The 21,336-nt window shown below is 47.9% G+C and overlaps 1 protein-coding gene across 4 annotated transcripts in view; it reads left to right on the plus strand.

Annotated features, from left to right (window-relative positions):
• Nucleotides 1-21,336, plus strand: part of Mroh1 (maestro heat like repeat family member 1) — an 80,151-nt gene that overhangs the window by 38,090 nt on the left and 20,725 nt on the right. For 3 of the 4 annotated variants that reach the window (XM_057791714.1, XM_057791715.1, XM_057791717.1), the window contains 16 exons: nt 841-919; nt 2,271-2,384; nt 9,844-9,917; nt 11,906-12,025; nt 14,731-14,838; nt 15,145-15,289; nt 15,517-15,557; nt 15,866-16,007; nt 16,330-16,382; nt 16,826-16,933; nt 17,181-17,300; nt 17,588-17,710; nt 19,726-19,872; nt 19,948-19,974; nt 20,784-20,906; nt 21,094-21,173. In XM_057791714.1, coding sequence (XP_057647697.1) covers nt 841-919; nt 2,271-2,384; nt 9,844-9,917; nt 11,906-12,025; nt 14,731-14,838; nt 15,145-15,289; nt 15,517-15,557; nt 15,866-16,007; nt 16,330-16,382; nt 16,826-16,933; nt 17,181-17,300; nt 17,588-17,710; nt 19,726-19,872; nt 19,948-19,974; nt 20,784-20,906; nt 21,094-21,173 — 1,604 coding nt within the window. The remainder of the gene's footprint in view (nt 1-840; nt 920-2,270; nt 2,385-9,843; nt 9,918-11,905; nt 12,026-14,730; nt 14,839-15,144; nt 15,290-15,516; nt 15,558-15,865; nt 16,008-16,329; nt 16,383-16,825; nt 16,934-17,180; nt 17,301-17,587; nt 17,711-19,725; nt 19,873-19,947; nt 19,975-20,783; nt 20,907-21,093; nt 21,174-21,336) is intronic. The other variant, XM_057791716.1, reaches the window with a different exon arrangement.

Here is a 21,336-nt window from a genome sequence, read left to right on the forward strand (position 1 = left end):
TAGACAAAATAAAACTCATATATAAAATAAAAATAAATAAATCGGTTTTGTTGTTGTTTGGTTTGCTTTTTTGAGACAGGGTTTCTCTGTGTAGTTCTGGTTGTCTTGGAATTTGCTTGTAGACCAGAGTAAGAATTTACCAGCCTAAGTGTGGTGGCACAAGCCTTTAATCCAGCACTTGGGAGGCAGAGGGAGGTGAATCTCTGTGAATTTGAAGCCATTCTGGTCTATATAGTGAGTTTCAGGACAGCCAGAGCTACAAAGCGAGACCTTGTCTCAAACAAACAAAGCATAGGCTGGAGAGGTGGCTCAGTGAGTGGTTAAGAATGTTTGTTGCTCTTGCAGACAGTCTGGATTTGATTCCTAGTGCCCACAGGACAGCTCACAGTGGTCTGTAACTTTAGTCCAAGGGAATCTAACACCTTCTTTTGTCCTCCAGGGGCACCAGCAATGTATTCATCTATTTAGGTAAAACACTCATACATATAAAACAGTAAAGTAGATCTTTAAGTTACTTTATTTACGTGTATTGGTTTTCCACTTGCTTGTTTATCTGTGCACCGTGTGCACTGGTACCCACAGGGGTTGGAAGAGGGCCTCAAGTCTGCCATGTGGTGGTGAGAACTGAACCCAGGTCTTCTGGAAGAGCAGCCAGTGCCCTTAACCTCCGAGCTGCCACACCAGCACCTCTTAAATTTTCTTTAAAAAACCAAAAGCAGCAACAACAGAATACCTTTCCAGTGCCCCCAGGTGAGGTAGAGCCACCTAGTCTGTTGCACAGCAGGGCCCTGACTTGCGGTGAGTCCATCACCATAATCTCTGTCCTCTCTCCTGGAGCAGATTTGTGTGCCTGTGGAGTCCTCAAGCCCCTTAGTGATGAGTAGCCAGAAGGAGGTGCTTCGTTGCTTCACAGTGCTGGGTGAGTGGTGGCTTCTGTGGGGAATCCTCAGAGAACGCATCTGAACCAGTTGTCCTCTTTGTCCTTTTTTCTTATTTATTTGTTTGTTTGTTTTACAAGGTAGTGTTTCTCTGTATAACCCTGGAATTCTGTACTGGAATTTACTCTGTAGACCAGGCTGGTCTTGAACTCAGAGATCTGCCTGCCTCTCCCTCCTGAGTGCTGGGATTAAAGTCATGCGCCACTACCGCATGACTATTTTTATTGATTATTATGTTATTATAAAAACAAAACAGGTTCTCAGGGTCCTTTTAGCTCAGCTGGTCTTGAATTCATGATTCTTTTGCCTCAGGCTTCCAAATACTGGCGTTAGTTGCCTGAGGAGTGGTTGGGGCCTCAAGCAGGGTCTTGGTTCCAGCCACAGCCCTCAAGTACCTGACCTTCCTTGACATGAGTGTTATAGCCCCACTTCTCTTCTGCAGCCTCTGTCTGCCACGCCACACATTCCGTCCTTGACCCTCATCCACGGTCTACTACTTTGCACCCCCTATGTGTGGCTGCTTGGCTCTGGCCATCAGTCTGGCATTGCCTGACCCCCGCTAGAGGCGATAGCATCTTTCAGTGCCTTTACTGGAGCCTGGTGATGGAGGACAGTGAAAGCCTGGTCTGCCAGCTCTGTCCCTGGTGTCTGTATTCTGTCAGGGCCTGCTCGCCAGCTCAAGGGTCAGGCAGAGGTTTGTGACTTGCCAGCTGCTGAAGTCCAGTGACATCAGCACCCACCTAGAGTCTGGATGGAGGGATCACTGGGAGACTGGTTCAGCTTGCCCAGAGTGTGGTGGGAGGGAGGACCAATTTTTTACTGTCATTGACACTGATTTGCAAAGGTGAGAACTCACCAAAGTAATTTCTCATTGACAGTGATAGAGGTCCAAGCTAGAGGTCTGAACAGTGTCAGGGTCAGGGGCTGAGTGCTTGGGAATTGTTCTTTAGCAGCAGACCAGCCCAGAAGCAGGAGGATCTCTGAGGGGGGGTCCCTTGTGAGCTCCCCATGAATTGTTGGAATGAGCCCACTGGTCCTGGTGACCCCAGGTCTGAGCCTCACATGTACTGTGTGGTACCAACGCATTGGTATTAAAGCCCCCTGTGCTCTAACCCTTCCCACTTCAAGAAAACATTGGGGTGAAATTGATGGCCAGGGGGTTCTAGATTCCTGCATTCCCCACAGTGAGTCTTTGCCTTCACTGTCCTGGAAATCTCCAGTTCCAGAATGACCAAGATAAACAAACTCAGTCCTGGGGAGCTTAGGGCACAAGCATGGGACGAGGAACAAAGGGATTGTTAGAAAGTGTCTGATGTGCATGTTGCCCTGCAGCCTGCTGCTCTCCTGACCGACTGCTGGCCTTCTTACTGCCCAGGCTGGACACCAACAATGAGAGGCTCCGTGTGGGTACCCTGCAGATCCTGAGACACATCATCAACTCGGCTGGTGAGTGCCTTCTGTGCCTGCAGGCTTGCCCCTGTGCCATGTGCAGCACAGGGTAATATCAGGATAATGTCCATCTCACAGCTGAGAGAAGCATCCTGATTTGAATTACTGTTAATAACAGTATTTTTCCTGGTGCTTTTCACAAGTGAACTTTGTCTTAGTTATTACTGCTCTGATAAGATACCATGACCAAGGCAACTTCTAAGAAGAAAAGGTTCATTTGGAGGTGGGGGACACGGGCCATGCACAAGCGTGTGAAAACTGGGGCTGGCATGGGCTTCTGAAACCTTAGAAAAAGCCTGCCCCAGAGACACACCTCTTCCAACAAGGCCATGCCTCCTACTCCTTCCCAAACTCTTCTTTCCACTGGGAAGCATTCAAATAAATGAGCCTATGGGACCATTCTTCTTCAGACCACCACAGACTTAGAGTTCCACACATGCTATGCAGCTGTTCTGCCTCTGAACAACACCTTTAGCCCCAAGTTTCCTTCTTTTTTTTTTTTTTTTTTTTTTTTTAAATATTTTATTTATTTATTATGTATACAGTGTTCTGTCTGTGTGTATGCCTGCAGGCCAGAAGAGGGCACCAGACCATTATGGATGGTTGTGAGCCACCATGTGGTTGCTGGGAATTGAACTCAGGACCTTTGGAAGAGCAGGCAATGCTCTTAACCACTGAGCCATCTCTCCAGCCCCCCAAGTTTCCTTCTTTTAAGTGATATTTATTTGCTTAACAGTAAGCTTCAAAAAGATAATCACAGCTATACAGGTGGGTTTGTGTTTCAGTGAGTTTCATTCATGCCCCGTCAGAGGTTCAAAGTCAGTGACCATGGGCCACACTGGGTGGCATTAGATATGAGGTTCAGAAAGGAAGATCTTGTGGTCTGGGGCTCATCTAGGCACCATTCCTTAAGCCTTTAGGCCTGCATTCCACTTTTTTTTGTTTGTTTGGATTTTTGTTTGTTTGTTTGTTTTTAGAGACAGGGTTTCTCTTTGGCTTTGGAGCCTGTCCTGGAACTGGCACTTGTAGACCAGGCTGGCCTCGAACTCACAGAGATCCACCTGCCTCTGCCTCCTGAGTGCTGGGATTAAAGGCATACGCTACCACTGCCCAGCAAAGCCTGCATTCTTAATGCCTGCATTCCAGGCTTAAGGCACCAGATGTGGACCCTTGGTGGTTTTTTTAGGTGTGTGTGTGTGTGTATGTGTGTGTGTGTGTGTGTTTGCATTTAAGAGTTCACAAGTGGGATGGGCTGGAGAGATGAGTCAGAGGTTAAGAGCATTGCTCTTTCAGAGGTCCTGAGTTCAAAAACATGGTGGTTCGCAACCATCTGTAATGAGATCTGATGCCCTTTTCTGGTGTGCAGCATGCATGCAGGCTGAACACTGCATGCATAATAAATAAATAACTCTTTGAAAAAGAAAGAAATAAAAAGAGTTCAAAGTGGAGCTGGGCAGTGGTAGTGCATGCCTTTAATCCTAGCATTCAGGAGGCAGAGGTAGGTGGATCTCTCTGAGTTCAAGGCCAGCCTGATCTACAGAGTGAGTTCCAGGATAAGACAGTCAAAGCTGTTGTTACTTATTTATTTGTTTGTTTATTTGGAGACAGAGTCTTTCTACAGAACTCTGGATGTCTGAGATTAAAGGAGTGCGCCACCATGGCCAGCATTTGACTAGATTCCTTCATTTAGCTATGCGATGCTTTATTGATTTCATTACAGCAAAATGATTTTTATTGAAAAAGCCAATTCTTTCTTGGGGGGAGGAGTTTAGCATTGGTCTGTGACTAGGTAAACCTTGCTCATCTTTTCTGAGTGAATTTTACATTCCAACTGCAATTTCCCTCTTACCCCTCCTCCACCCTCTTTTGCCTCCCTCCAACCCACCTCCCATCCACTCCTCCCAATGGGTAAGGGCTCCCATAGGGAATCAATGAAGTCTGGCACATTAAGTTGGGGAAGGAGCAAGCCCCTCCCCACCGCACTAAGGCTGAGCATAGCATCCTACCATAGGGAATGGGCTCCAACAAGCCAGCTCATGCACCAAGGATAGGTCCTACTGTCAGGGCCCCTCAGATAGTTCAAGCTTCACCACTGTCTTCCACATATGGAGGGCCTAGTTTGGTCCCATGGAGACTCCACAGCTGTCAGTCTAGAGTTCATGAGTTTCCACGACCTTGGTTCAGTTGTCTTGGTAGATTTTTCCATCATGATCTTGACCTCCCTTGTTCCCTTTGATTGGATTCCTGGAGCTGAGTCTGGTGCTTGGTTGTGGATCTCTGCATCTGGTTCCATCAGTTACTGGATGAAGGCTCTATGATGATAGTTGGGGTATTCCCCAATATGATTATAGGGGAAAGCCAGTTCGGGCACCCTCTCCACTATTGCTAGGAGTCTTAGCTGGGGTCATCCTTGTGGAATCTTGGGACTTTCTTTCTCTAACCCCATAGCGGCTCTATCAAGATCTCTCTTCCATCACTCTCCACTCCATCCCTCATGTTCTCATCTCCCACCCACCCCTACTGTTAATTCTTTTTGTTTGTTTGTCTTTGTTTGGTTTTTCAAGACAGTGTTTCTTTGTGTAACAGCTTTGACTGTCCTGGAACTCGCTCTGTAGACCAGGCTGGCCTTGAAATCACAGATCCACCTGCCTCTGCCTCCCAGGTGCTGGGATTGAAGGCGTGCGCGCCAGTTCGGGCACCCTCTCCACTATTGCTAGGAGTCTTAGCTGGGGTCATCCTTGTGGAATCTTGGGACTTTCTTTCTCTAACCCCATAGCGGCTCTATCAAGATCTCTCTTCCATCACTCTCCACTCCATCCCTCATGTTCTCATCTCCCACCCACCCCTACTGTTAATTCTTTTTGTTTGTTTGTCTTTGTTTGGTTTTTCAAGACAGTGTTTCTTTGTGTAACAGCTTTGACTGTCCTGGAACTCGCTCTGTAGACCAGGCTGGCCTTGAAATCACAGATCCACCTGCCTCTGCCTCCCAGGTGCTGGGATTGAAGGCGTGCGCCACCATTGCCCAACCTGAGTTAATTCTTGTTGTAATAGGAGCGGCAGGGCTGCATCCCCGGCACCCGGCCGCCTGCATGGCTAGCTTATGCCCCGAAATAATTACACGGAAACTGTATTCTTTTAATCACTGTCTGGCCCATTAGCTCCAGCCTCTTACTGGCTAGCTCTTACATATTGATCTAACCCATTTTTAATATTCTGTGTAATACCACGAGCTGGCTTACCAGGAAAGATCTTAACCTGCATCTGTCTGGAGTGGGAGAATCATGGCGACTCACTCACTCGGCTTCTTTCTCCCAGCATTCTGTTCTGTCTACTCCGCCTACCTAATTTTCTGTCCTATTAAAGGGGCCAAGGCAGTTTCTTTATTACTTAACCAATAAAACAACAGATAGAAAGATGACCCACCTCCATCAAATTCTTATATTGCATCTGTGCGCTTCAGAAGCCACTCTGTGTTTACCTGTGTTTCATTTTTCTTCTGTGTTCTTTCTCTGGCACTTCATATGGAAATGTGATGTTTTCTATCTGGACATAGTTCATTGTGGTCTTCCTTTCTTTCTGTAAACTACCGTAGAGACTGCTTGATTTCATAAATACAGAGTCAAGATGCTTTTCAATTTTTATCTTAAAATACATTTGGAAAAGCCGGGCGGTGGTGGCGCACGCCTTTAATCCCAGCACTCGGGAGGCAGAGGCAGGCGGATCTCTGGGAGTTCGAGGCCAGCCTGGTCTACAAGAGCTAGTTCCAGGACCGGCACCAAAGCTACAGAGAAACCCTGCCTCGAAAAACCAAAAAAAAAAAAAAAAAAAAAAAAAAAAAATACATTTGGAAAAAGCCCAGATGGTAACTGTTCTTTTCAGTAAGTGATAACACGAGCCATTATCCCTCCTGGGTGAAGAATGAGAAAAGGCTGTAGTGGTGCCCGGAGCCACTAGCAGGCCTTTGAGAGGCAGCATCCAGCTCAAGATGATGCTTCTGTGTTAAGAAAGGGAAATTGCACTGTATGGAGTATTTTGTATCTAATTTATTTTTCTATTTTTCTATTTTCAGTTAATGAAGTGTGTGTGTGTGTGTGTGTGTGTGTGTGTGTGTGTGTGTGTGTGATGAACTGTGGAGTTAATCTCCAAGTTACTCATTTGCTTGGCTATGGATATGTCGATTCTTTCAGTTTTTTTTTTTTTTTTTTTTTTTACTGTAAAGACTGCTGTTGTTTCCATTTTTTCTGTGCACACTTAGTCAGATGTGTATGTAGAACCAGAAATTTCAGATTGTAGGTATGCACTCTGTTTTTCTAAAATACCCATCATAGTGAAGCCAATCCTTTGCATCCTAGCCGGAGTAACTCATTTCGCAGCAAGCCGCTATTTAGCTGTTTTATGTGTCAGACTGTATCAAAACAAGCTATCTTTCCCAAGATTATCCAAATCAGCCAAGTCCTGGTACGGGCAAGGATGGAGCACACTACATATACTTTTCCTGGAGTCTACTTTTATTATTATATTGTCTGAGTCTGTAGTCACCTCTATGACTTTAACACTAGGTAGCGCTCTGAACTCAGGTTTGCCTTAGTTCTTCTGTGAATTTAAAGCCATATAAAATAGGACCAGGATAGCAACTTCAGGAAGATAAGGCTATCTATTGCTCCTTGAGAGACCCTAGTCATCTAAAGATGAACTTGAATGAGACATTCTTTGGGCTTCAATATGAGTTCCAGGTAGGACACAGATTCATTTTAAATTTCTTTTAAAAATTTACATAGCACAGATGAACCTCTACCCCAGTGAGCAGCAGCTGTCCTGGTCTTGAATAATATAGCCTTATCATCTACACCTTTTTGTCTTTATCTATAAGATTCCAGGGTCTAGCTATACTTAGTTTTGTTTGTTTGTTTGCTTTTTATTTATTTATTTTGTTTATGATACAAAGTCTTTGTATATACCCCTGATTGTCCTGGAACTCACTATGTAAACCAGGCTGGCCTCAAACTCAGAGATCCCCCTGCCTCTGCCCCCCAAGTACTGGGATCAAAGGTGCTGCTGTGCTCAGCTGACCATTGATATTTTTGTTTCATTTGATATTTTTCTTTAATATAGGATGTCAGGTATCCCAGGTTGGCCTTGCGTTTGTTTTACACCTGAGAATGGCCTTGAGCTCCTCATCCTCCTGGGATTTGGGGTGTTTACCCTGCACTTGTTCTTATTCGGTGTTGGGGACTCAACCTTGAGCCCTATGTCTGCCAGGCAAATACCCTGCCAGCTCGGCCGCATCTCCAGCCCTGGTGTTATTTTTATTTGTTCTAAAATGATGTCATATACAGTGGCATAATTCAGTAATGTTGAGCACAGCCCCACTGTGGTGTGGCTGTCACCAGTACTCTCTGTGAAGTGCTCCTTCCTGTAGCACTGAAGCTGTCCACTTCCTGGTGACTGTCTCCAGACTCTGTTCACAGAAGTTTCATGGTGTTACCATCTTTGCTTCCTACCTCAGTTTTAAGGGTCGTGAATATTATTCAGCATCTTCTATACTCTGCGCATTTGACACAGGTCAGATTTGGAATTTCTGTTGTCTGATCTTTTATAGTACACATCTCATTTTTCTGCATCTTATGTTTTTACTACCAGGACTTGGTTGTGGTGGCTCCGGGGCAGGAAAGGAATGGCTCAAGAAGTATTTTAGAGTGGAGGTGCTGGGGCACTGGAGATAAGGACGTCTTTCTTTGAGGCCTCTGCCCTCTGTGTTGGGCTCTACCTTTTGCTGCTCTGGGAGCTTGTGTTCTGAGGGCCATGTGCCTGCCCTCTGAGTCCAGACTCCTGGCTTGTGAAATTAGGATGAGGATGACATCTTTCTCATTGGACTATCATCTATATAATGAAAACATGGTCACAAACAGTGTGTTACCTGCATCTTTCTCATTGGGCTATCATCTATATAATGAAAACGTGGTCACAAACAGTGTGTTACCTGCATCTTTCTCATTGGACTATCATCTATATAATGAAAACGTGGTCACAAACAGTGTGTTACCTGCATTGTGTCCAGCTTCCTCTTTTTTTCTTCCTTAATTAACTTTTTTAAAAAAAAGATTGCTTGTTTGTTTATTTATTTGGTTTTTTGAGACAGGGTTTCTCTGTAGCTTTGGAACTTGTCCCATAACTATCTCTTGTAGACCAGTCTGGCCCTGAACTTACAGAGATCTGCCTACCTCTGCCTCCCGAGTGCTGGGATTAAAGGTGTGCGCTGCCACTGCCTGAATTCTTTTTGATTTATTTATTTATTATGTATACAGTGTTCTGCCTGCATGTACACCTGCAGGCCAGAAGAGGGCACCAGATCTCATTACAGATGGTTGTGAGCCATCATGTGGGTTGCTGGGAATTGAACTCAGGAAGAACATCCAGTGCTCTTAACTGCTGAGTCATCTCTCCAGCCCTCTTTTTGTTATTTTAAATTATATATGTGTATGTCTGTTTATAGATTTGTGCATATGAGTGTATGTACCCACAGAGAGCAGAAGTGTCATCTTTTCCTGGAGATGACTATAAGCCACCTGACATAGGTGCTGGGAACTGAACTCAGATCCTCTGGAAGAACAACACATGCTCCTAATCACTGAGCCATCCCTCCAGCACCCCCCCCCCTTAAATTCATCATCATTATTTGATGAAGCTGGAGATTGAGAAATGAATCTTGAGTGTCTGTCCAACTGTAAGCCACTGTGATTTAATATTTTATAGAAAAGAAGGTGTAATTTACAGAAAACACAATCTGAGCAGAAGGCAGAGCCCTTTGAATTCTGTTCCCAGGGACTCGGTATTCTGTGTCACAGCTGTCCCCAGCTGCTGGTTGGGGCTTTGCCTACAGCTTCCCCATATCTCTTACTGGTACTGTGCTTTCACGATGACTTCTTTTGAATGAGCTAGAAAGCAGTTCTTTTTAAAGGTGACCATCTTAGAAAGTCGACTACATTGGGCAAGGCAAGCGTATTGGGTAGGGAGGGCAAGTGCACATGCAATACAGAGAGCTTTTCCTAAATTCATGTACAGAGAACTGAGCACTCTCAGAGTGGGGGCACCATTTAGCGGTGCATAAAAGACAGGATAGATGTCTCAGATGGTTTTGTCTGTGGCTCCTGCTTAACTGTGGCATTTCCTTAATTCCTTCGATCTGCTGTGGTCTATGCTCTGCTTCCCCTAACCTTGCAAAGTTTGCAGCACACTGCGTTTCAACGACATAAAAATCCCTTTTAACTTTTTATTGGTAAAATGTTATTTGAGATTTTTTTTTTCTCCTTCACAGCAATGGTCTTATACCATGTCCTCCTCCTACAAGAGGACCAAGTGAGGCCAGGTCCCCTGAAACCGAGACTTCAAGGTAGATGTGGGTAGGATGACTGGTCTAGGCTGGCAGGGACTAAACCATCTTGTTTGTTTACTGCAGCTGCTCAAATGGAGGTTAAGAAGCCCTTTATACTCTCTTCCATGAGGCTCCCTCTTCTGGACACCAACAATAAGGTAAAGTGAGCAGATTAGCGTGGCCATTGTTGGCATAGACCAGTTAGTTTGGCTCATCACAACCATCAGAAGAGTGGCGAGAACACTGGAAGTGCCTATCCTAGTCTGTGGGTGCAAGCAAGCAGAGAGAGGAACACATGTAGTGTGAACAGGCTACCTTTCCACACTGTTAGTGAACCATTAGTGAATCCAAGCCACCTCAGGATTGGGACCTGTCATAGACCCAGAGGGCTCCAGCACCATCCTGAGGTTCGCTATTCCCCAGAAGGACTCAGAACTCAGGCAGCTGGTATACCCCCCACTTAGTGCAGGAATTGTTTAAATCAGCTGGGGAGCTGGGTGTGGTAGCTCATGACTGTAATCTTAGCATTTGGGAGTCTGAGATAGGAGAGGAGTTCATGCCTATCCTGGGCTGCATAACGTATCTCAAAAACAAAAATCAGCTGGAAAATAGCTCTTGGGACAGAGTGCAGGCATGCCCAAACCTGCAGCTTTCCATTGCCGTTTATGGACAGGGCAGTAATGTGTGACCACACATAGGAGTATTGCCAATTAAGGTCATTCCTTAGTCTTAGAGTCCTGAGCCATGGGACTTTTACCATGTGGCTTGCAGGCTCCTACCTGAGGCCTTTTACTGTGGGAGGTGACCCTGGCCCCAGATCAGGAGACCTTCTCACCAAGTAGGATATCTCAAGGGCTCCCAGGAGTCTAGGAAACAGGTCAGACTCTTCTTTGGGCAAGGTAGATCTTTTCCAGCCCTCTGAGCACTATTCCCTTGAGCAGGGCCTGCTTGCTCAGAGGCAACAGGATGCTAGCCTCCCCTGAGAGCTACTGCAGCATTGTGCAACTTCCAGGGACCTCCTGTGTATCTTACTGTTATTTCTTCAGAAGCTTCTGACACAAAGTCCAAATTAACAGCCTTCAGACCTTTATATCCTGGCACAGTCTTCCCTGATATACCTGTGACAGGGTCCAAACAATGCGATGTTCACAGTGTCGAGTGGGCACATACGTGCTCAGACTGGGCACTTGACTACCAACCCAGACCACGTTGTTCCCATAGACAGCCACGGCAGATGAGTGTGACATGGGGATACAGGGTGTAATCTCAGGAGACTTCCTTGGGGCAGCTGCATTTGATCTGACATTCTAGGAAGCAAAAACATTCTCATGGGTCTGAAGGCTCCTGAGAGTAGGCCCCATGCAAGGGGCTAAGACTAGGAGCAGAGGCCAGTATCTGGTTAGGGTATGGTGACACTGGCCCTGAGTAAATATCACTGATTTTGGCTACTGGGGCTTGCCATACATGCTCAGAACTAGGAATGATTGGGTGGTAGTTAAAGGTCTGAGAAACATGGCCTGGGGGATGAACCAAACAGCCAGGAAATACGGGTGTCACACACAAGAGGAGCCAGCTCTGAAGGACACCAGCCCTATAGCTTAAGGCCAGATGAACAGTGCAGATAGGACAGGTCTATTAGGCACCAGAACGCATGAATGTAGGGTGGGGAGGTAAGCCTGGAGGACAGGGTGGTTTGGAGCAGATCTTCAGCAGAGCTCTTTTCATAGCCTTGAGGATGAAGTTTGGTAAAAGTGCGTGAAGGAAGGCAGTTGGTGAGATGAGGTAGCTTCTGAGGAGCTGGGAGGAGGGCGAGAATGTATGTGGGGTAGCAGGAAAAGAGGCCTTCTTTTGAGAACTGCATATGTTACATGGTGGCTAAAAGGCTGCTAGCCGAGAGCTGAGCAAACTTCTGTAAATCCAGGTGTTAGGTACCACAGCAGGTGTGGGTCCAGGTGTAGGTGTAGATATCCATACTAGTGTGTCTCTGAGTCTAGATGCAGATGCAGTTGTAGGGACAGTTGTGGTGTGGGTATATATATGGACATAGGCACCGATACAGATGTGGGCACAAATGCGGGTGCAGGCATAGCACAGGGCCAGGTGTGTGCCCTGTGCCCCTTCCTGACCTTCTCTTGGTTCTGAACAGGTGAAACGGGCTGTGGTACAGGTGATAAGTGCCATGGCCCACCATGGCTACCTGGAGCAGCCTGGAGGTGAAGTGATGGTTGACTACATTGTGCAGCAGTGTGCTCTGCCCCCGGAGGAGGTAAGGACTACTACCAACAGACCCACCTGTTTCTGGATCTGTTGGATGCCAAGCTCTTCAGCCTCTTGAGCACTGTTAGCACTGGTTACCAAGAGCAGCTGGCCTGGCAGCCGGTGGCTGTGTGTGGGCTGAGGTCTCTTCATTTCTTGAGTCCACTCAACAGATTCCCAACTCAGAAGCAGAGGCAGAAGACAGAAACTTTATTCTCTTTAATTCTTTTCTATTTTATAAGTTACTAAACACACCAGTTTCTTTTGAAGGAGAGCAAGGTTAGACCAGATAGAGTAGACTGTAAGAGTGGGTGGAGGCACAGCTCAGCGGCATTGTGCTGGCCTGCTATGCACAGGGTCCTGGGCTCTCTAGTGAGGAGATGTGTGCAGGTAGAGCAGTTATACACTAAAGTTCTTGGGCTGCCAGCTCTGGATTTGGTTTCTTGGAGTTAGCAAAGCTAGATTGTCCTAAGGTCAGTTCAGAATAGAGACATGTATTAGTACTTTTCTATTGCTATGATAAAACACCATGACCAAGGCAACTTAGATAAGGAAGGGTTTGTTTGGGCTTCTGGTTCCAGAAGGATGAGTCCATCAGGGTAGAAATACAACAGCAGTGGCAGGCATGGTGGCAGGAACAGGAAGCTGAGAGCTCATATCCTCAACTGCAAACATGAAACAAAAGTGAACAGGAGCCGGGCGGTGGTGGCGCACACCTTTAATCCCAGCACTCGGGAGGCAGAGGCAGGCGGATCTCTGTGAGTTCGAGACCACCCTGGTCTACAAGAGCTAGTTCCAGGACAGGCTCCAAAACCACAGAGAAACCCTGTCTCAAAAAACCAAAAAAAAAAAACAAAAACAAAAACAAAAAAAGGGAACAGGAAGTGGGGCAAGACCACTCAAAGCCCACCCCCAGTGACTCACTTCCTCCAGCAGGGCTCCACCTCCTGAAGGTTCCACAACCTCCTCAAACAGCGTCATCAGCTGGGGACAGGAGACATTTCTTACTCAAACCACCATGTGTGACCACCTTCTGTGCACTCTGTCACTGTGGTATGTGCAATACCTCAAACAGCACTACTGTGTTTATTCTTTTAAAATATAATTTTAAAAAAATTAGGGCTGGAGAGACCGTCCATCAGTTAAGACCTGGCTGCTCTTCCAGAGGTTCTGAGTTCAATCCCCAGCATCCTCATGATGATTCATAGTCATCTATAACTGTAGTTCCATAGGATCCAGTGTCCTCTTCTGGTATGCAGATGAAAACATTCATATATATAAAATACATTCTTAAAAGTTTAGATTTATTTTTCATTTTATGTATATGAATATTTGCCTGCATGTATGTATATATATTATACTTGGTGCCCACAGAGATCAGAAAAGGGCTTCCCTGGAACTGGAGTTATGAATGGTTGTGAGCCACCATGTGGGTGCTGGAAATTTAGCTCAGGTTCTCTGTAAGAGCAACAAGTGCTCTAAAACCACTGATCCATCTCAAGTCCCATTTTTTTTTGTTTGTTTTTGTTTTTGTTTTTTTTGAGACAGGGTTTCTCTATAACTATGGAGCCAGTCAGTCCTGGAACTTGCTCTGTAGACGAAGCTGGCCTCGAACTCACAGAGATCCACCTACCTCTGCCTCCTGAGTGCTGGGATTAAAGGCGTGCACCACCACTGCCTAGCTAATTGTTTTATTCTTTGGGAATTTCATATAATGTATTTTGATCATATCCACCCCATGCTCTCTCTCTTAACTTCTCCCAGATCTACTTTCTCTTATTCATAATATCACATTTTAATTTACGTGTGTGTGCTCTTACATGTTACAGCACGTGTATGAAGGCCAGAGGAAAGCATATAGAAGTTGGTTGTCTCCACCATGGCTATCTTTTTTTTTTTGGTTTTTTCGAGACAGGGTTTCTCTGTGGTTTTGGAGCCTGTCCTGGAACCAACTCTTGTAGACCAGGCTGGTCTCGAACTCACAGAGATCCGCCTGCCTCTGCCTCCCAAGTGCTGGGATTAAAGGCGTGCGCCACCACCGCCCGGCCCACCATGGCTATCTTGAGGATAGACTCAGGCTATCAGGTTTTTTTTTTTTTTTTTAAAGATTTATTTATTTATTTATTATGTATACAATATTGTCTGTATGTATGCTTGCTGGCCAGAAGAGGGCACCAGATCTCATTACAGATGGCTGTGAGCCACCATGTGGTTGCTGGGAATTGAACTCAGGACCTCTGGAAGAGCAGTCAGTTGCTCTTAACCTCTGAGCCATCTCTCCAACCCTCAGATTTTGATAGTGTGTTTACCTGCTGAACAATCTCGCAGGCCCATCCTGCATTTGTCTTGAAACAGTAGAAGTCATGGATGATAAGCCCACCTTTGGAGGAAGCCTTGCCAAGGTTTAGGAGCCCACGGGGAGAGGTGTGTGTGTATAATGTATGTATGTATATGAGTGCAGACACACACGTCACGACTGCCACATGGAGCTTAGAGGACAACTTTGTGCCATCGGGCCTGGGAATCACTCGGATTGTCAGTCTTACAGAACAAGTGCTCCCACTTCTGTTCACTGAGCCATCTCACCAGCTTTTCCCGAGTGATTTTAGTAACCCTTATGGAAGGTGGCAGACATGCTCTTTGCGGGGCAGGTTTGGTGGGTCTTCTCCTTTCTCATGCTAACCAGGGGTGCTCTCACTTTGCCTCTTCCCCTAGCCCGAGAAGCCCGGCCCTGATGGGGAGGACCTGGCAGCGGATAGTGTGCGGGCAGTCAGTATCCGCACCCTCTATCTGGTCAGCACCACAGTGGACAGGATGAACAGTGTGAGTGTGTCTGTCTTTGACTCAAGGCCGCCTGAGCTTTTCCTTCCTGAGATTCCCTGCCCTCCCCATCCCTGACCTGGGTAACAAGTGAACAGTGGAATGGATAGAGGCCTGGAGAGGGCAGTGGCTGGGCTGGGCTTGGAGGACTTCTCAGCAATGGCAGGACACATTGTCTGCCTTAGCTTGAGGTCCTCTAAAGCTGCCCTGCTCCTGTATAGATGTGGAAACCAAATCCTATCAGCTCTGCTGCCCTGGAGGCCGTGCCCAGTGCTTGCAGTTCACAGACCATGGCCCTTTGTCCCTCAGGTTCTCTGGCCCTACCTGCTCGAGTTCCTCACTCCAGTGCGCTTCACCGCGGCCCTCACCCCACTCTGCAGGAGCCTTGTGCATTTAGCCCTGAAGAGGCAGGAGGCAGGGGCAGATGCTTTCCTCATCCAGTACAACTCGAATGGTGTGGAGGCCCAACTACCTTGCACCTGACCCACACCAGTGCCCTTAAACCTTATCCTTTCTCAGCCCTCAGCCCTCTGCCCTTGCCCTTGCCCCTGCCGCTGATCTCTTCCCCAGCTGCTGCTTTCACATGACATCCCACCCCTGCTCCCTGCTTCTGCATATGATCCCCATCCTTCATCTCACACCTATCCCTACCTTGTAACAATCTCTGTGTTTCTTGTCCAGCAAACCTCCCATCTCCCTTCGCTATGACCACAAGACTGCTGGTAAGTAGAGCATCTGTTATTGTGTCCAAGCACACTGGCTGACACTATCCTTGTCCTTAACGGGATACTTGCCTAGGTGTCGGCTTGACCATGGTTACTCTCCACTAGAGGAGTAGACTCCGAGTTCTTGTGGCAGGCTCTGACCCTTGCCGTCCTCTCATGGAGGTGCCTCCCACCTTGTGTTTGCTGGCTTTCCCTCACTCCTGGGAAGTTGGGCACTGTGGTCTGGGAAGTTGTCCTGCCACATCTCCCCCAGGAAGTGCAGGTGACTCCATGTTTAGGCAACCCCCTTCCTCCCCCTCCTTCAGGTTGTGTCTTCCAATCCCTACCTGGGAGATGGACGTGGGGCAGCCTCATTGCGCCTCCTGAAGGTGATGCATCGGAATATACACCCTTTGCTGGGCCAGCGGTGGGAGACAACTATGCCTGTGCTGCTGGAGTACCTAGATGGTGAGGCCAGTGAGACTAAGGAGCCCATTAGCCATCCCTGACCCCATTTGTACCCAGTCGATCATAAGGCTGGCTGATACAGACCTGGGTTTTGTAAATTGGAAGAAATAATCTTAGCTGTAATCTAAGAAAGGGACTGGATGTCTCAAGAGGTGTTACCTGGTGACATGTGGGAAGTGGGTGCAACCGGTAGTGTGATTGGCTGCTGCATGCCTCCTGGGAGTTCAAAACACAAAGAGGTGGGCACTGAGCATCCATTCGTGTATGTTGGGATGAACTCGCCTGGCAGGACCTCAGCCAACAGGGTTACTGGTCATTTCAGAGCATACTGAGGAAACCTTGTCACTGAAGGAGTGGGAAGAAAAGCTTCTCGTGGTGAGAGATGGATAGAAGACCAAGGGCCTGTCTGTGCTCCTCTGGGATACTCTGGGCCTGGGCTTGGAGGGCTGGAAGTGTGGGACTGGTATATTATGTCTTCCAAGGGACTTATTACCTCACTTCACCTGGTGGTATGACTAGGGAATGGGCTTAGCAGAGGTGGAGTATGGGGTGATGCTGGTGGTGGGCCTCAGATTTCTGTGACTGCCAGCACCAAACTTGAGGCACTTTGGGCCATCCTGGCCACAGAAGGTGGTCTATCCTTCTTCTCCTTCTACTGTTCCCAACCTAGTCCAGAGTAATTTGTGCTTCAGCATGTTTTATAGCTGCCCACCTTCAAAGATCACTTACCAGCAGGGGTCACCATAAGGTTATCATGTGACGTGCCCAGGCCATAGGCCCTCCCACAGCCAGCTATTCACTGGTACTCTCATCCACAGTTCCTACGAGACACCCTGGCCGTGGTATCTGACAACACGTGGATCTGCCAGCTGAGTCAGGAGATGTGCAAGCAACTACCCTCTTACAATGGGACAGCTCAGGAGAAGGTGCCCAGGACAAGCCAGCTGGGGTCAGGGGTCTCTGCACAGTCCACAGTCCCAACTCTTGTGCTTTCAATGTTTGATTTTTCTGTTCTTCCTGTCTGTGCCTTTGTCTCATGATAACCAGGGCTACACAGAGAAACCCTGTCTCAAACAGAGAGAGAGAGAGAGAGAGAGAGAGAGAGAGAGAGAGAGAGAGAGACCATAGTGCATCAGGAGTCAGGTGCATGTGTATTCTCTGCCTTTGTTCCAGAATTTCCTGTATAAGTGTATAGGAACCACACTGGGCGCTGCTTCAAGTAAGGAGGTAGTGAGAAAACACCTTCGAGAGCTGCTGGAGACAGCCAGATACCAGGAAGAGGCAGAGCAGGAGGTAAGAAGCCCCTAATGCCTAGGGTTACCAGGCCTTAGGCATCTCCCTCCTCTCAGGCTGCTAGCCAATGCATGTTCATGTGTGCTATATAGGTACATGGATGCACATGTGCCACACTACCTGCTTCTACACGTGTTCACATGTATACAGTGTGCCTTTAGGTTTATGTGAGCATGGTACTCTGTGTACATACGTATATGTATTGTATGTGTAAGTTTGTCCCCACACAGCATGTGGGCAGGTGGGCCACTTTGCTCAAGTGTGAGCACACCTGTGCACCTCTCCAGGGCCTTGCCTGTTGCTTTGGGATTTGTGCCATTACCCACCTTGAGGACACTCTAGCACAGTTGGAGGACTTTGTGAGGTCAGACGTGTTTAGGAAGTCCATCGGCATCTTTAACATTTTTAAGGTAAGGAGAGACTACCCAGAATGGAGACCTGTGGCTGCCCTGCTTTTCAGTGTCTGTGGTAGGATGGGTTTCTGCTCCTCTGACTGCAGCTCTCTATTTTTCTCAAACTCAAGGCTTGGGCTGAGCACCCTCAGGCTCAGAGTGACAGCAAAGCCCCTTGCTGTGCAGCCACTTTGCAGCCTGTATCCTTCCTCTGGGCCTGGGCTCCCTGCTCAGCAGAGGGCCTCCCAGAAGCAAATCCAGCTGGTGACGGTGATATGCCTCCAGGTGGGGTAACGAGAGGGGTTCTGAGTGGCAAGGTTCCATGTTAGCTTTCTGTTGCTAATGCAAAATACTTGCATTAGCTAGAAGGAGGAGGATTTATTTTTGCCTCCCAGCTTCAGAGATTTCAGTGTGTTGTCATTGCCAGTTGACCCAAGGCCTGTGGCAGACTGCACATGGTGGAAGGGGATGAAGAAGGCTGCTCCTCTCACACCAGCCAAGAAACAGAGTTTGCTTGTCTTTGTAACAACAATTACCTCTAAATCCATTGTGGCTCTGTCAGAGGGTTAATCCAGTGATGCACCAGTTCCTTCCCCAAGGGCTTCCACCTCAGGGGCCTTGTGAACTTTACAGACATTTCCCAATACTGCCCCTCTAAACATCGCAACACTGGGGATACTTGAGCTCCGGGGACATGTCTTATCTGAACCACACAGGTGGGGAACTGAGAGCTATATGACCAGACTGTCTATGCTGTGCTCTGTTCTGGGTGCTGAGATTTTTTTTTTTTTTTTTTTTTTTTTTTTTTTTTTTTTTGGTTTTTCGAGACAGGGTTTCTCTGTGGCTGTGGAGCCTGTCCTGGAACTAGCTCTGTAGACCAGGCTGGTCTCGAACTCACAGAGATCCGCCTGCCTCTGCCTCCCAAGTGCTGGGATTAAAGGCGTGCGCCACCACCGCCCGGCTGGGTGCTGAGATTTTTAAGCATATTCCATAATGCCCAACTCTTAGCATGATGCTGTCTCTATTGACTGCTGTGCTCATGGAACTGGAGGGTTGGCCCAGATGTGCAAGAACCTGCACACCTTTTCTTTCTCTTCTCTTCCTTCTTCTTCCTCTTTATCTTTTTAAAAAGTATTTTTAGATTTTTTTTAAGTTTTTATTTTTATGTGTATCAGTGTTTTTGCCTGCATGTACATCTGTGAACCATGTACTTGCCTGGTGCCCACTGAGGCCAGAAGAGGGCACTGGATCCCTTGGAACTAGAGTTATAGACGGTGTGAGCTACCACATGGGTGTTAGGAGTTAAACCTGGGTCCTCTGGAAGAGCAAGTGCTCTTAGCTGGGCGGTGGTGGCGCACGCCTTTAATCCCAGCACTTCGGGGGGCAGAGGCAGGCAGATCTCTGTGAATTCAAGGCCAGCCTGGGCTACAAGAGCTAGTTCCAGGACAGGTTCCAAAGCTACAAAGAAACCCTGTCTTGAAAAACAAACAACCCCCCCCCAAAAAAACCAAACAAACAAACCAAAAACAACAAAAAAGAACAAGTGCTCTTAATCATTGAGCCATCTCTCCAGCCCCTCTATCTTGAGATGGCCTCACTATGTAACCTTGGCTGGCCTCAGATTCAAAGATAATCTGCCTCTGTGTGCAAATTGCTGGGATCAAGGGTGTTCTACCACATGTAGCTGCTGCCTTCCTTTTCTAATGTAGGTATCCACAAGTCGTTAGGGCAGGAGGCTGGTCTGTAGCCACAGCCCTGCCGTCTTCTCGTTCGTACCTCCAAATTTTTACACTTCTCCTTTCCTCCTTGGTCCCACTACCTCAGCTCTTCTCTGCAACCAGTTGGTTCCCAGTGGGCCTGTGTGGGCACCTGGTCTGACCTTCTGCCATCCCTGGATGCTGCCTCTGGTGTTCCTGGCTAGCTCTGGCTATTCCAGGAGCCTTAGAATATAGGAAGCACCCTGCTAGGCAAAGCTCTGTGTAGAAAGTAGTTTGCTGAATACCTGCTATCCTGCTGATTTCTCTGCCTCCCAGGACCGAAGTGAGCATGAAGTAGAAAGAATGAAGAGTTCTCTGATCCTGTGCTATGGGCACGTGGCTGCACAGGCCCCTCGTGAGCTGGTGCTGGCCAAAGTAGAGTCCGATATCCTCCGCAGCATGTTTCAGTGCTTCAATACCAAGGTGGGCATTGCAGTGTCTGTATGGGCCAGTCACACAACTTCAGAGTCTAAATTTATTTTACTTTTTGTTGTTTAGGTTCTGGGAATAAAGGTAGAGACCAAGGTATAGTGTATAGCAATTGTATGTGAACTGTGCTTTTTCTCTCTCTCCTCTGGGCTGGGCTTTGGGGCAGAGCCAAACCCAGAACTCGTTGGACTTCCTGGGCTTCCTGGCCATGGTGGTCCTGGAGGAGTGTCCTGTCCACTTCCCTTGAAGCAGCACTTCATGGAGCTGTAACATCTAAGCTCCTGTTAAGGGCAGAGCAAGGCTTCTTCTGCCTCTAGGCAGTGGTCCTGGGCCACATTCTTGGAATCAGCTGGTAGACCACCTATAGCTGTGTCCCCCATGGCCCAGCGATAGCTCTGGGCTCCTTTGGCTCTGCTCCCAATGCTTTTGGACTTGCCTTTCTCTATACCCCAGAGAGCACCTAGGGGAGGGCTAGTTAAGCCCCGAGGTTCTCTTGGTCTCATTCACATGCTCCCCTGTGATATCCCCATACTAACCTGACAGGCCTTTGTGAGGGACAGTTGTGGGGAGCCTTCTAGGGTGGGCTGGGATTGGTGAGGTTCTTTCAGATTTTTTTTTCCTGGCCCATAGGAGTAGGATGGCCTCCCTCATGCCTCCTGTGAAACTCTCATACCACATAGCAATTCCCCTGTTAGCCAAGGCCCTAGAATTTCTCCCAGGTCCCAGGTCCCTCCTTGGTCAGGAGGCTGCTATAGGACTTTATGAGCACAGTAGACAGTTGCAGGCTGTTCTAGAAAGGGCATGTGCTCCAGCTTCTGTGGTTAGGCCCAGCCCTGAGGCTGCTCTAAACACAGCAGCTGTAGGGGGCAGGTGTGCAAACTTTCTGCAGCCAGGTGTTCCCCTAGGACCCAGCCCTGAAGCTGTGCCTCGTCCAGAGCCTGTGCATGGTCTGCCAGGCCATGTGTAGCAGCACACAAGCCAGTTCCTTCCAGTTCTCGAGGAAGGCAGAACTGGTGACACAGATGATGGTGAGTTCTGGGCAAAGGAAGGTGGGGCTTGGGGAGGCCAGAGGGATGAGTGCAGCCTAGGGGCTCAGTGGGTACAGACAGAAGCCTGCATCTCAGAGGCCTCAACCACCCACTTAGCGTGAGACAGGGTGATCAGAGAGGAGGCTAATGCCTCCTCTGAGGGCCAGTTCTGTGCCGCCACCCCAAGGAGTTCATCAGGGCAGAACCCCCAGACTGCCTGAGAACACCCATTCGAAAGAAAGCCATGCTCGCCTGCACATACCTGGTGTATCCTTTCCAGCCTCTCTGTGGACCTGTGTCATGTGTATGGCTGCATGGTATGTTTGAAGTGTTGTGAACATAGTAGCCGCTGTGCTATCTGTGCAGGCCCAGTGGTTTCTGGGCGGGAGCAGGCTGGAGACGACATCATTTGTTCATTGATTGGGGCCCT

The sequence above is a fragment of the Chionomys nivalis genome, chromosome 17 (genome assembly GCF_950005125.1).
Source record: "Chionomys nivalis chromosome 17, mChiNiv1.1, whole genome shotgun sequence".
NCBI classification, from domain to species: domain Eukaryota; kingdom Metazoa; phylum Chordata; class Mammalia; order Rodentia; family Cricetidae; genus Chionomys; species Chionomys nivalis.